Here is a 14,940-nt window from a genome sequence, read left to right as displayed (position 1 = left end):
CTTATTGGAACAATGAGGTTAGTCTGGCCTCTGATTGATACATGGCTAGATTTACCTTGCTGCACCTTATCTGTGAGTGACTGCAGTGTGACCTAGAGGAAAGAGTCCCCTAGACGGGGTGGGGGGGGGAAGCAAATGAGTACAAAACAAATCTGGTCTATTTCTTGTTTTGATCCACTCCATCTATCTTTTACATCTTTGGCTGGCAGCAGACGGTGCAGAAGGACTGCATGCCATCCACATCTCATGGCTGCCCGGCAGAAGATGATGCAATAGGACTGCTAGCAATCCGTATCGTCTGCCTGCTCACCATAAGGCAGTTCAATAGGACTGACTGCAGGACTAAAGAGAATGACCTGGTCGAGTCACTCCAAATTTAGTCCCTGCGCCCATGTCTGCCCAGGCGCTCCCAGCCGACGTGGCCAGGAGCACCTCGGACATGACGAGGACGGCTACCAGTCGTACTGTACCGTCTGCTGCCACAAGTAAATGGGTTGCTGCTACTGTGTAGCAATGCAGTACCACGTCTGCCAGCACCCAGGAGACATAGGGTGACGGTTACCTGAGCAGGCTCCATGCTTACCTGTGCAGACACCATACCACGGCAACTCAGGAAAAAAGGCGTGAAACGATTGTCTGCTGCTGCTTTCACAGAGGGAGGGAGGGAACGGGGGCCTGACGATATGTACCCAGAACCACCCGCGACAATGTTTTAGCCCCATCAGGCATTGGGATCTCAACCCAGAATTCCAATGGGCAGCGGAGACTGTGGGAACTGTGGGATAGCTACCCACAATGCAACACTCCAGAAGTCGACGCTTGCCTCGGTACTGTGGAAGCACTCCGCCGAGTTAATGCACTTAATGCACTTAGAGCATTTTCTGTGGGGGGACACACACTCGAATATATAAAACCGATTTCTAAAAAACCGACTTCTATAAATTCGACCTGATTTCGTAGTGTAGACATACCCTTAGAAACACCCATTGGGAAGTCAGACCGTATCATCTCACTTAAACTTCAGACAACTATTGGCTCTGTGAACATCATTAGTGCCTCTGCACCAACACTCAAATCTAGCCCCTAGGAGGATATGTTCTTCTTCGAGTGAAGTGCAGTGTTTTGTTTGTTAATAGGCTGTCTTTCCCGCACTTGAGGGTTTCCGCTGGGATGCCATCTTTTCCAGGAGCTTTGCTGCTTGATAGCAAATCAATGGCCTTGCTTAGCTCTTCTACAGTGGGCTCTACATCTAGCTCTGGCATGACCTGTAGAATTGGTATTTGGTCCAGTGATTCGCTGGTGGTGATTTTCTTGTGTGTATAGCTCTGAATAGTGTTCAACCACCGAGACAACTGCTTGCTTTTATCTGTAATGACTTCACCTCTGTGCAATTTGAGAGTGGCAACCTTGTTGACAGTGGGACCTAAAGCTTTCTTCAGACTGTCATACATAACTTTGGGGTTTCCTGTGTCTGAGGTTCTCTATCTGTTCACAGACCTTGATCCAATAATGATCAGTACAGCGTCTGCTTGTTTGCTGTACCTCATTTTTTCATGTCGAAGTCTCTGTTGGCTTCTTGTTGTGTTCCAAATAGGCTGTGTTCTTAATGTTGATGAGAGGTAATAGTTCCACTTTATTTTCTTCAGACTAGTCATTTTTTGATGGTCTCTTTCCCCCAAATGTAGCTAAAGCTGTTTCATGGATTGTTGTTCTTAAATCTTCCCAAAATTCCTCTGCCTTCTCTGGCAATGACTTCCCATGCATGCTAAGTTCAAAAGCCTTCACAAACTCCTGACATTTCCCCTGGTTTTTGGTATTCATAGCATTGATTTTGGGCTTGCTCCTAGGTTTTGCTCTATGTAGTTTCTTGGCTGTAACCAAGAAACTAATAATCATCTAATAATGATTTCTAATAATCATGGAGTGGTCACAATCAGCACTGTGGAACGTACGAGTGTTCTGCACTAAGGGTAGGTCTTTCCTCCTGATGATAGCAAGATCTAATTGGTGCCAGTGGCCTGATCGTGGATGTCGCCATAACACTTTGTGGTGATCTTTTCCTGTAAAATATGAATTGGTAATGCACATTTGGTTTTGGGCGCAGAATTCAAGAAGCGGTTGGCCATTTCCATTCAAAATGTCCTAGATCATCTGGCCATGAGTTGTTGTCTGCACTGACTCTTGCATTAAAGCCACCAAGGAGGAAAAGTTGTTCAGTTGATGGTATTCTTTAGACGACTTGATGCAAAGAATCGTAAAAAGGACAGTTACCTTTTCCATAACTGGTGTTCTTCGAGATGTGTTGCTCATGTCTATTCCACAATAGGTGTGCATGCTCGCCACGTGCACCAGTGCCGGAAGTTTGTCCCCTAGCAGTACCCATTGGGGAGCGCCCCTAGCGACCCCTGGAGTGGCATGGGGAACGTCCTCAGCACCACTGTAGTTGGCATTGCACATGCATCCCTGGCAGCTTTCGTCACCCTTGGCATCAGTACAATCAAGCATTCTGATGCCACTATTCACACTGGGACTGATACTGCCTTTGGCTCTGGTATGTTCGACATCAGCAGTACCGCCCCAGTCTGCAGCACTACTTCTCGCCATGTTCTGGATAATGGACTAATGGGATCCCCTACTTGCTCCCTCTGGTCTCTCTGGCCCTGTCACCAGGGTCTCAAGACGCCTCCACATCAGAATTGAGGTTGTGATCCTCCCAATCTGTCTCACCCAATATACACTGAAAACCACAGGCGGCGAGTATAATAGGCCAGGGCAGCTAAGCCTCCCCTAACCCAGGCCGTGGCCCCACCCATGCTCTGCCCCGAGGCCCTGCCCTTGCTTTCCCTCTCCCTCAAAGCCAGCAGCGGCTCAGCTCGGGCCAGCAGCTTGGGCTGGCTGGTGACCCAGGACAGCGCAGGCTGGCCGGCGGCTCCAGCCAGCTGGCAGCCTGGGACTCGGAGTGGCCAGCATGGGCTGGCCAGTGGTCCAGGGCTTGGGATGGCCGGTGTGGGTGTTTGGAATGGTTCAGCTGGGGCCCCTCTCATGACAGGGGTGGGGAGGGGGGGAGGAGGGGCTGGGGGCTCTGGCAGGCGAGGAGGAGGTGGAACGGGTGGGGTAGGGGGGGCCTCGGATGGAATGGGCAGGGCCAGGGATAGCCCCCTCTGGGATGTTTCACGCGCCACCCACATTGAAGACAACTAATGTCATTTCTCCCACCTCCTGCACTGTACCACACTGCACTTGCCTGACTATCTGGGCCTCAGTCTGAACACCAGAAAGTCAACTTTAGCTCCCACTCAAAAAATCGAGTTCATTGGGGCCCTGTTCAATTCTATGACATTGAGAGCATTCCTGCCGACCGACCACTTCCAGGCAATTCAACATCTCTGGCTCAGTCTGCAATCCATGACAGGCCAGGTATATTTACCTGTGTTTTTCCCTAAACTGCTTTCATCCCCTAAGGAAGAGCGCTTCCATACTTTGGAAGTCAGGCAATGTCTAGCTTTTCATCTGGATAGGACTGAAGCATTTAGTTTTTTGCTGTGCCTACTTGTGTCATATGCAGATGACACGAAGGGGCAAGCGGTTTCTGCACAGGCCATCTCTAGATGGATAATATTCTTTATGAAGACTGCATATGAGACAGCTTCGGCTATGTCTCCTGAGCAAATATGAACTCATTAGACAAAAGCACAAGCAACGACGATAGCATTCCCCAGTGACATTTGCAGGGCAGTCATGTGGTCGTCCATACATACATTTATGGACCATTATGCTACTTCCGCATCTTCCAGAGAGGACAAAGGCTTGGGAAATCTTTTTTTCAACAGACTCCTAGCTCCATCCCCTCGGATGGGGTAACCTAAGTGGAATACACATCTGCATCTCCTCAAAGAAGAAACTGCTATTTACCGTAACTGTGATTCTTTGAGATGTGATGCAGATGAGTATTCCATGACCCACCCTCTGTCCCCTCTGCACTGGAGTCTCCTCTCATAGGCTTTCGGTGCAAAGGAACTGAGGGGGGGTGGGGTCAGGGCAGCACTACCTCATATAGCCAGGGAACGGGCCACAGCCACAAGGCAGAAGCGCTGCCCCTCCATGGGTACTGCTAGCAAAAGTCTGACTGCGGTGCACTGGGCACACACACACCTAAGTGGAATATATATCTGCATCACATTTTGAAGAACCACAGTTACAGCAAGTAACCATTTCTAGATAAAGCTATATTAAAATCACAATTCTGTTTGAACATTTTTACCTACTATTGTTACAAGTACCCTGTGAAATTCCTTTAACTGAAACTAGAAAAAAAATAGAAAAAAGTTTATAATCTGTTTACTTTGTGCATTTGATGACACTTTGGTCCCAAAGTCCTTTGCTAAATCATGACCTTATTACATAATCAGTTTCACTGCTTCCCACCATATAGTTAGATAAGTCCTGGTCCTAGAACTCAGACCAGGCACAAAGGTGCACTGAGGACCATTCGTGTGACTCTGACACTTGCGTCAGGATGAAGCTAGTACCGTGTCACTTACTGTAGCATGGCCTTTTGGAAATGCTAGGGCTTGCTATGGGCAGGAGAGCAGAGCTGGCTCCAGAGCGCTGAGGAAAAGTATCACCATTCCTTGGAACGGAGCACACATAACCTGCTCCCCTTTTCTGCCTGTGGCATGAAGAGGTTGTGGGGGCTGTCAGTCACTATCAAACAGCAATGCCAGCCAAACAGCCCATCAGTAGCTAGCCCCAGGGCCCCGCTGAACAGCTGATCCGTGGTCAGCCCCAGGGCCACAGAACCACTGTGGCTGGTGGGAGCTTGAGCCTCTCCCTCGCCCCCCACATACACCCTATTTTTTTCCATGGGTGCTTGAGCCCTGGAGCACCCACGGCATCAGCACCTATGCAGGATTGGTCCTTCAGTTTCCCTTTTTGAGTATGTGGGTCCATTTAAAAAAAAAAAAAACAGGAAAATGATCCACAAATATTGGTAGGGAGATTCAAGGGCTGCCTTTGCACATGAAACTATTTTCAACTAAATTTTTGAAAGATGACCATTTCCCTTTAAATTATATATAGCTAGCTTTGCCTGTTTGTACTTTGCTAATTGAGCCTCTCATGGACACCAGCAAGTCCAAAGGAACCAAAGGATGCTGTAGAATAAAGGTGATAATTGATTAACTCTGATATTGCAATGGTCTAGTACTCTTGGCATGGCCTAGATAAATACCTACTGTAACTCACAGGTGTGATTTATTAAGTCAAAATGGCCAAAAAATTTGATCAACAGTGATGACTGAACCTGGTGATGTTCTAAACAAAAAGCTCTCAGCTATGCTGGTAGCTGTTTTGATTGCTTCACACTGACTCAAACATTCTAGGCTTCAGAGTGATAATCATAGAATCTTATTATATAGATAATCTTTAGGAGTGCTGAATCAAAAACAGCAGAGTTTAATTGTCAACATAACACATTTATACTTGTTCAAACCAACAGAAGAAAAGGGACCTGTGCTCCTAAATCGTAAGTCATTTAGGTGCACAAGTGCCACTGCAGCTCAATGAAGTTTGAGCTCCTTAAGCCCTTTTGAAAATTCCACTCTCAGCACCTATCAGAATCCCTCCAGGGTTAGAGGAATGGAGGAGCAGAACTGCAGAGCCTACTCCAGCCAAATGGATAACAGATACCTTTTGGGGCAGTAGTGGATTCTCCTGTTCTCCTCCCTCCCCTAGATCATTTATGACCTGCCATCTCCATCCCCTTACACAACACACAGGAACCCCAGATAAGCTCTACTCAGTACATGACGTGCACCCTATGGATAGTTTCCTCAAGATGGGGTTCACACATACTACATTGTATCACATTGATGAACCTCTGAAGGAGAGTGAAATTGATATGGCTGGTGGGGAAGGCTAGAGACCTGCATTTTATATCTCTGAACAATGGTAGAGGTGTAAGTTAGAAGGTGAACTAAATATAAAAGTTAAAAATATAGTCTTAGCTGAACTTCTGGATTTAACTTCACAAACCACTTGAAAGCCATTTTCTTAAAACAAAATATATATCATTTAAAAAGTACTCTCGGATTAAGAAGCTTTCCACAATGAAAATAATATTTCAGCTGTGTGGAGCTCTCAAGACCACCCCTCTTATCCTTGGTATACTTCCAAAATGGGGTGTGCCACTAACAGAAGTGGGTATAGGTTTTAAAAATATACTAAATTTTCCTCTCATTCAACTGACTGGCTTTACTACATGTTTTGACAGAATGGTCAAGTCTTCTGAAATTTATTCAACATTTACTGTTCTGAGTTTTGAATCTCTGGGTTTAAAAACATGGCTGTGTCAATTTGCATGGTATTTTGTCACTAATACAGACATAGAGGTCACTTGTCACACATACCTTAAATAATACACCACATTAAACCAAAAACATACAAGGTAAAACCTACACTTAAAAATCATGTAGAACATGCACAAAAATCAGTCCTGCAAATTCACGCACAGAAACAATTTTATATATATAAAAAAGCTTACTAGAATGTGAACTTGCTAAACTATATAAACCATTAGAAAAAAAAATATGGGCCCCAATCTGATGTGCATATATGCACATGCATGGACCCCCATTTATTTCCTGGTTTATCCCAAGCAGGTCTCTTAGCAGTAAAATGTCAATGCCATATCATCATTTAGCAGAAGGGTAGCTGCGTTAGTCTGGATCTGTAAATATAGATCATGCTCCAATCCATCTGTTAGTCTATAAAGTGCCACAAGACTCTTTTCAGAGTAGCAGCCATATTAGTCTGTATTTGCAAAAAGAAAAGGAGTACTTGTGGCATCTTAGAGACTAAGAAATTTATTTGACCATAAGCTTTCATGAGCTACAGCAAGGTGAGCTGTGGCTCACGAAAGCTTATGCTTAAATAAATTTGTTAGTCTCTAAGGTGCCACAGGTCCTGCTTTGAGCAGGGGGTTGGACTAGAAGACCATCTGAGGTCCCTTCAAACCCTGATATTCCACTATTCTAAGTACTCCTTTTCTTTTTACAAGACTCTTTGCCGCTTTTATAATATTTGTTACACCCCACTTTCTCAGGGCTGAGTCAAACAGACTAGGCCAGGCTTGGTCACCCTGGCAGAACAGGTGGTTACCTAGGGCAGAGTAAAGGCCAGTCCTTTCCAGCACCAGCGAGGGATAAACCAGTTGAGTGTCACATGCTCCACTTCACCAGGTCGGAGACAACCCCGGCCCTGGGGGCCATGGTCTGAAGGTCTCTCAGCCCTAGGAAAGGGATGCGGGGCACATATACTAGAGTCTCCCACGGCGGCCAGCAGCAGGAGCCACTCGCAAAGTCCCTCGCTCTCAGTCAGACGAAAAGGAGTGAACTTCAGCAGGGCGCGTGAGGTCCAGGAGCAGGAGCTGGGCGAAGGCTAAGGCAGGACAGGCTGGAGGGAGCGGGCTGCTGCGGAGTGGCGGTGAAGAGGCGAGGAGACGGGGGGGAATAAAACAATGCAGCGAGGCAGAGACGGAGTCTGGGGTGCGGGAAGTTAACAGCGATGGGAGGGCGGAAGGCTCCGGGGCGCGTGCGGGACAGCGGGAGGCTCCCTGTGGTGAAGGTCTGGCGGGAGCAGCGCTCAGGTTTTGCGGAAAAGATGCAGACGTACGAAAGCACTTCCCAGGCAGCGTTTGAAAGGGTTGGAGGAGGTGCGGCGATGGCGCGCGCTAAGCTACCGCCATTCCATGCCTGTTTCCTACGGTCCGCCCCCCCCTAGTCTGCTGCCAGTTTGAAACTTAAACAGCCCCAGCGCTTCCCATTGGGCCCCCTTAGCGATCACGTGATTTTGCTTCTACCACTCAGACCGTTTCGCGCGCCTTTTCGAATTGGAGTTTTCATCGACAGGTCCTGTATCCTTCCTCCTCACTCGCGCAGGAGGGAGGGAAATAAAATAGTCCTGGAAGGATGTCTGTCCCAACGGTCGAAATTTCTGTAGCTCCAGAAGGGTGATTTCTGTCAGCAGGTGAGTGAAGGAAGCCAGGCAAGTATTGTGGGGGCTACTGGGGTTTGTTTTATGTGGTGATTGGTGAAGGGTTACGAAGGGCGGAGTGAGGCGGCCTCGGTACCGGCTCCGGCCGGCAGGAGTGCGGCGGCCGGACGAGTGACTCGCCGACTGGAGCTAAGAGTCTACGCGCGAGCGCGCGCGCGCGGAGACGCTCAGGCAGCGCGGTGAAGGGAGCGGGCTCGGGGGGCTGAATGTGGCCCGGCTGGCGAGATCTGGATGAACGGACCGTGAGGGGCAATCGGACAGGTAGGGGCCGTTCTCTTTCGCACCCCGCGTTTGAAGGGGTGCTGTGAGTGTGGTGCTCGCCGTGGTAGGTCGTTGGGGGGGGGGGCGGTATCCCACCACGTCTCTGTGTAGTGTCGGGAGCCGGGGTGTTTCGGAGGAGGACCGGGGTGTGAGGAAGCGGAACGAAAGAGTTGTTTCTTGGTTGTGGCTGGGAATAGTAGAGGGAGCCCTAGGGGAAACATGGGGGCCGAGGTTGAACTGTGTTGATTTTGGGGAGGGGAATTGGGGGGGGGGGGTTGGTCTGTGTTGGTTTTGGGGAGGGGGGGACTAGATGCTGGGGGGGTAGGTTCCCAGTGGCGAGCAGCATGGATGAGTTGTGGAGTTTTCAGGGGAGAGGGTCCAACTGCTTAAATAGCTCGGGGCATGTGTGTATTGTAGCTTTTTGGTAGGTGGCTCAGGTCATGATTATTATTGTAACTGTCAGAGTCTCCTCACCTTGACATTGACAGTCTCATTTCAAGCAGAGCCTATGCTGATTTGTCATTTTCTCTAGAGGTTCTCCTCCAACTGGTTCTAACAATGTCTCGGTGTGGTTGACATATAATCCCTCCTCTCTGTGTCTTGTTTTTGTTTTTAACTACTGTACATAGGCGCATCAGGCTGTCCCCTAAAATCCTCCGAGAGTATTTCTTTGCAAATGATGAATTAGTTTAGAAACCTGTACAGATGGTGTGGCATTTTATTTTATGCTTGCATTGGCCTGAATCCTCAAGCTGGGGGACAATTAGGATAAGTGTTTAAGAAATCTCATTTAAATTCATACAGCACAAAAATGAAGAGTCTGTTAAAGAGACACTATCAAATTTGGCACAATATTTGGAAATTTTAAAAGCAATCTTAAAAAAAATGAGAAAGATGGGAATTCATGTTTACAAAAAAATAGGAAAGATGAGTACTTTTAACGGAGTCCATTCCTTGTTTTCAGTTCTAATACTGCAGTTTTGTGCTGGTGCATGAATCTAAAATTGAAGTGGATCAAAACCAACTGAAACTACCTGTTCTGTTGTCCTTGTGAGGAGGGATATATGAAAAAGTGTGAAAAGTAAATGGTCTTATACATTTCTTTCAGTTTAAATAATGTAAGGTGGTTTTTGTAACATAGGGATGTTAGGGATGCTTGATTTTTTTTTAATTATTATTTATTAATTATTAATTTATCCTTTAAGTAGTATGCCACAATAATGTGAAATTAAAAAAAAAACTGCTTTGAAAAGGGCTTTCTGCTCCCATCTTTTCAGCATCAGAGAAACTGGCCCTATATAGGAGAACAGTTAAAGTAAACTCAGTAAATAGAAAATGTGGTTTTCAAGTTATCCCTTAATTATATGTTTACCTGCAAATTTTAACCTGAATGTCCTGCAAATTTTAATGCTCAAAATTGTATTACAACTAATCTCAAATTAGGCAGTCATTCTTTTCCAAATGATTGAGATTTGGAAGGGCTGTTTTTGTAATATACACAACTTTACACAGGCACAGGCACTTTAAAAAGTCATGCATTTATTTGAAAATTTGTTCACTATTGTAACATCTTACATTTATATAACAGAGAAATGGAAGAAAAGTTTGCATTTGTTTTTTTCTTTTCAGTGCATATGACAGCATTTTGTCATACATGTGCATTCAAATTATTTCCTTTTTTGTATAGTCATTTTCCCCTGTTTGAATGAGACTCACACAGCATTAGAGAGGGGGAAACATTTCGGCACATAGGAAAGCTAATAATCATAAAAACATTAAGAATAGTTGGGAGCAGATTTTATATCTGAAAGAACTTTCAAGTCACATTCATTTATATCAATATAGTTTATATTGCCCCCTTTTAAAGCATTCAGTTATGGAAACGTTGTGATACTTAGACACCAAAAATATGTAAAGATAGAAAAGTAATTTTTTACATCAACCTGATACAGTTACTCATGGGGGAATTCTGCACCAAAAAAATTTAAAAATATGCGCCAAAAAAATATGCGCACAATATTTTAAAATTCTGCACGTTTTGTCAAAAATAACAGTGTAACAATACCAGTCTCAATTATTTTGGTAATTTATTTCAAAATAACTGTAAGCAACTATGTCTGTAACAATATAGACAACAAAAAAGATTCAGGAAATGTGTTTTGACAAATAGATTTCTTATTAGGCATATTAATACACAACTCTGAGTAATAATTCATGTAAACTATCATGCAGAAATGTATTTCCCACACCCCTCAGAAGCAGTGCAAAGGCCTGGGAGAGTCAGGTGTAAAAGAGGAGCTGAGGGAGAGGGAAGTAATTGCTGGGAAAGAGCCTGGGTGTGAACTTGGAGGGTTGTTGGGTTTGAGTGGGAAAAGTATGGAACAGGGTTTTTTGTGGGTGTGGGGAGGGATTGTTAGGGAGCTTCCCCCATGCAGACCCTGTATGACACCCAGCTTGTCTCATTCAGTCAGGCACATGTGTCCCTGTACTGCTCTATCTCCATGTATCCTTGCACCCCTACTTAGCCACCTCCTCATCCCCCCATCTCCATGTATCCCTCTCCCGGTCCCTATGTGGCCCTGCACTCCCACTCCCATTCAGCTCCTGCCCCAGTCTGTCCCCCTCTCTAGCTCTTCTGAACCCCAGTCTGTGACCCCGCCCCCCAAGCAACCCAATAACACCTGCCTCCCAGCCTGGCCCCACGGGCAGGACGCTGTGAGGCAGGCACCCTCTTTCTTTTCCCTATCCGCAACTAGGGCTGCTCCCTGCTGGGAGTGGCTGCTTTCTGTTCTGGCACCACAGTGGCCCCTTGTGAGTGAAAGGAGTATCTGCAGCACCTTTCCATCAGAATGTGTTTTCTGTTGGGGGAAACAGTTCTGCATGGCCCATGAATTCTGCATGTGTGCCTTTCTATGAACATCTGCCGACTTTCACCTCCTGTTAATAGGTATCATTTAACAGTTCCCACGAACCCTTGTGAGTGAAAAAACGTTGGGATCCTTCTTCATGTAAATTGTAGAGAATTTGTCTTTTGAACATAATTTATATAACCAAGGTACCTATGTTCATAAATATGTAGATCTTAATTTGCGGTAGTAAATTTGACATTCCGTTACAGGTAAGACTTCCAGTTTCAAAGATGCCACTCTTTGGGAAAATTGTTGTTATTAAACGGAATGGGACCGATGGAATCCATTTTCCACTCACTGCAAGTTCTTGTTTATTTGGAAGGTAAGAATTGGTAATGTTAGAAATTATTTATATACATCAAGAGAACATGTTATTAACATTTTCTTAGTGTTATATTTTTCTTTATTTTACAAGCTTTGCTGTTTAATACAAATAAATGTTTGAATATTTGCAAGTAGTGGAGAATGTTTAATGAAGGAAAAAAAGCTCAAGCTAGTTCCCAGGATAAACCGTTGAATTTCCACCCTCTGACTGCACGACATAGCTGCTTGTCTCAGCTTCACTCTGTAGTAAGGGGGAATCTAGAGGATGCAGGGAGCTTGTGGGGAAGAAAAGTCCCAACTGGATTCATGCTTGGCCAGCTGGGGACAGAGGCCTAATAAGAGGGAGGAGGTCACTAAAGGAAAGAACCAAGGCTGAGCTGGGACTAGAGGTAAAAGTCAAAAGAGGTCTTTTGCTGCCATTGGGGTTACAGACTGAGTCAGTACATTGTGGTACAGTGTACCAGCCCATCTCTTGAACTCCTGTTTTGCTCTTTTGAATCTATGCTTTCATTTAAAAAAATAAACAGAAATGAAGAGTAACTCTATAGTTGTTATGGTTTCAAAAGAAAACGTAAAAAGTGTCAGAGTGAAACTAATGAAGAGATATCTGTATGAGTCTGCAGAGAGCATGAAATAGCTCTGAGAGGTGTGTACTGCATCATTTCTGTTAAGTGTGTTACATACTCAGTGATAACAATTAAATGTCAGCATTAACTATTTCATTCCTCATGTAAGAAAGGGGAGGAAAAATTGTAGATTTATGCAATTTGCTGAGATCGACAGCCTGATTTTTGGTGCTCCAAGTGACTTTAGGGATATTTCTTTTACTGCCAATCAAAAAAAAGAATCAAGCCCAAGGAGTCTAACCAGAACCCATGGGCAGATGCAAGCCTTGCCAAAAAGGAGCCAAGCTCAAGGAGCTCTGAGAACATAGATGATCATATTTTGAACATCTGTAAAATATACTTTGAGTGGCATCTTATTTGGACTACTCTCTTATGTGGAAATGGTATTCTGAATAGCTGGCAAGCTGCTCAGGCAGGAAGGGGCAGGTTGAGAAGTCAGCATGCTGATGTGTGATGTTTGTTACTAAGCGTGAACAGAAGTTGAGCTGACCTTAGAACTAACACAAATTTTCTTAAAAGTTGATAAATTGTTTTATACAGTATATGAATTTTTTGAATGTTACTCAAAGAAAAAGTGAAACAAACATAGGTTTGTGTATTTGAATATTAGAGCACCAAACAAATACTAAAATTTGAGTTTTGAATATAACACTTTATTTTATACTGGAAGGGGAAATTGATTTAGTAGACAGGGTACAGCTAGCTGGATCCTGTTCTCTGAAACCCTCCCCCCTTCATGGCCCTGATCGTCTACACTGCAATTTTATAGCCCCAAAAGCCTGTGTCAGCTGACTCAGGCCAGCTGCTGCTGGGCAGTGGGATCTTTTATTGCAATGTAAACATACACTAAATGCCATGGCTGGGAGCCTTATATAAAACCCCAATCCTGCAGTCAAATCCACTATAGGACTCCTCTGTTCACGTAGACCCCATTGGTTTCAGTGGGGCTGTTCATGTGTCTGCACTGATCCAATTCTAAGATGAGGGCCTGCAATTTTAAAGTTCCCTAATATTTAGTTTCTACCAAATATAGATAGGTAAATCTGTCATGACTCCAAACTCAATCTGGGATCTGAAAGTTAAGTTGTGTTCTTTGTGTTGCACATATTAGCAGCAAGAAAGATTTTGTAGGCCTAAATTTGCCTCTGACTTCAAATTTGGCCATGCAACTGGAATTTAGTAAATAATTCTGATGATATGAGCCAGAATAGATAAATGCATTTCTTACTTGCAATCCTTAGATTTCATGTTTCTTTCTCTGCTTCCTCTATTTTTTTCTGTCCTTTTAAATTTCAGGACTGGTTCTTTGACTGCTTTAGATGTTAGCACCAAAACCAAACACAATACCCTAAAAGTACCTAAGCAGTTTTGCCAGTGCTTTCTTTTCTCTTGTATTGCAGCCAGGAATTAAGTACTAATGATGTGAATCCTGTAATCTGAAAGGAATACTCTGATAATGTAGGGATATGCGTGGATAAATACCTAACAGAATATCATTCACTAAAGCTGTTAAGCTAGAGTAAATATCTGATTGAAAAGCAACATTTGTGGGAGAGAGAAATCTTCTGTGACTTAGTTATTTTGTCTTTGATTTTTGGGAAACTTTCCACTGTTGCTAGCAATAGCGGTACTGCAACAGTGCTTGTGCAGTAGTGAAAGATTTTTCAAAATTGTCTTTGTACGTGCAACTGGTGGACATATCCAGCTAGTTCTTAGTTTAAGAAGCTGTACATTTTAATAGTGTATATTTAGTTTAAAATTTGCTTTAGGTTTTCTCAGTGCTTGTGCTGACTTTAAATATTTTTATATTGCATTTTCAAACAGCATCATAACATTTTTGCAGATATTAAATGATCATGTATTCAGAAGCAAATTCTCTAAAATAAAGTTCTTCTGTTCTCTTAATTACTTGCTTAAAACTAAAGTTGTGCTTTTCAACCAAAGGAAAACGGAGTGCGATATCCGCATACAGCTGCCTCAAGTCTCAAAAGAACATTGTAAAATTGAAGTCAATGAGAACAAGGAGGTAAGTTTTGTTTTTAATTGTATTATATTCCATCACTGCATTTCTTCAGATTACTGAACTAGCTATTTTTGTTTCATTTGTAGGCAATCTTGATTAATTTAAGTACTGTAAATCCAACGCAATTGAATGGTAACAGTTTTCAGCAACCTGCACATCTGAAGCATGGAGATGTGTTCACTATTGTTGATCGTTCTTTCAGGTCAGTAACAATGAAGGAGGCAAGCAACTATGACACTGATTGTGCATTGAAATCTGAAAAAGCACACTCTTACATCTCCAAGGAGCTCCATTGATTTCAGTGGTGCTCCCTAAGGACATAGGGGTCCACCTACCCACATCTCATTGTGGGATCAGAGACAGAGGTTTAATCTGAGGTTGACACATTTTCTTCTTACTCCCTAAAATAAATTTTAATTTAATTTCATGCTTCATATTTCCTTAAAGAGTTTCTGCATAGTATGATCAGAAAGCTGAGCTGTTAAAGCATTATGTCACCTTTAAACTATTTACCAATAAGCTATTCATGACAGTATTGTCTTGATATCTTGGTGTGACTTTCTCCTAAGGTTAGATGTGTTGTATTAATTCAGATGGAATATCTGGGCTAAAGGGTAAAAGGTGTTGTTGTAATGCCGTCACTGTCCAACATTAAACCGTGTTCAACAAGGTTTGGAGTTTGGTATATAGAGACCACAGCCTGCTTAGTACCATGGCAAACACACCATTAAAAATCGTTTTAACC

General features: G+C 43.9%; 1 protein-coding gene across 3 annotated transcripts in view; it reads left to right on the top strand.

The window, feature by feature from the left end:
- The first annotated feature begins 7,914 nt into the window (after nt 1-7,914).
- The window catches only part of MKI67 (marker of proliferation Ki-67), a 41,381-nt gene continuing 34,355 nt past the window's right edge, over nt 7,915-14,940 (top strand). Inside the window, exons 1-5 of one of the 3 annotated variants that reach the window (XM_073354049.2) lie at nt 8,191-8,313; nt 9,278-9,394; nt 11,432-11,544; nt 14,117-14,198; nt 14,282-14,397. In XM_073354049.2, the coding sequence (XP_073210150.1) occupies nt 11,453-11,544; nt 14,117-14,198; nt 14,282-14,397 (290 nt within the window). In that variant the 5' untranslated portion in view covers nt 8,191-8,313; nt 9,278-9,394; nt 11,432-11,452. Of the gene's footprint in view, nt 8,026-8,190; nt 8,314-9,277; nt 9,395-11,431; nt 11,545-14,116; nt 14,199-14,281; nt 14,398-14,940 lie in introns of those variants that run through there. The other 2 variants (XM_073354050.2, XM_073354048.2) reach the window with 2 other exon arrangements.

Source organism: Lepidochelys kempii, chromosome 7 (assembly GCF_965140285.1).
Source record: "Lepidochelys kempii isolate rLepKem1 chromosome 7, rLepKem1.hap1, whole genome shotgun sequence".
NCBI classification, from domain to species: domain Eukaryota; kingdom Metazoa; phylum Chordata; order Testudines; family Cheloniidae; genus Lepidochelys; species Lepidochelys kempii.
Note: the sequence above shows the minus strand (reverse complement) of the source record. Positions and strands in the feature narration are given on the sequence as shown.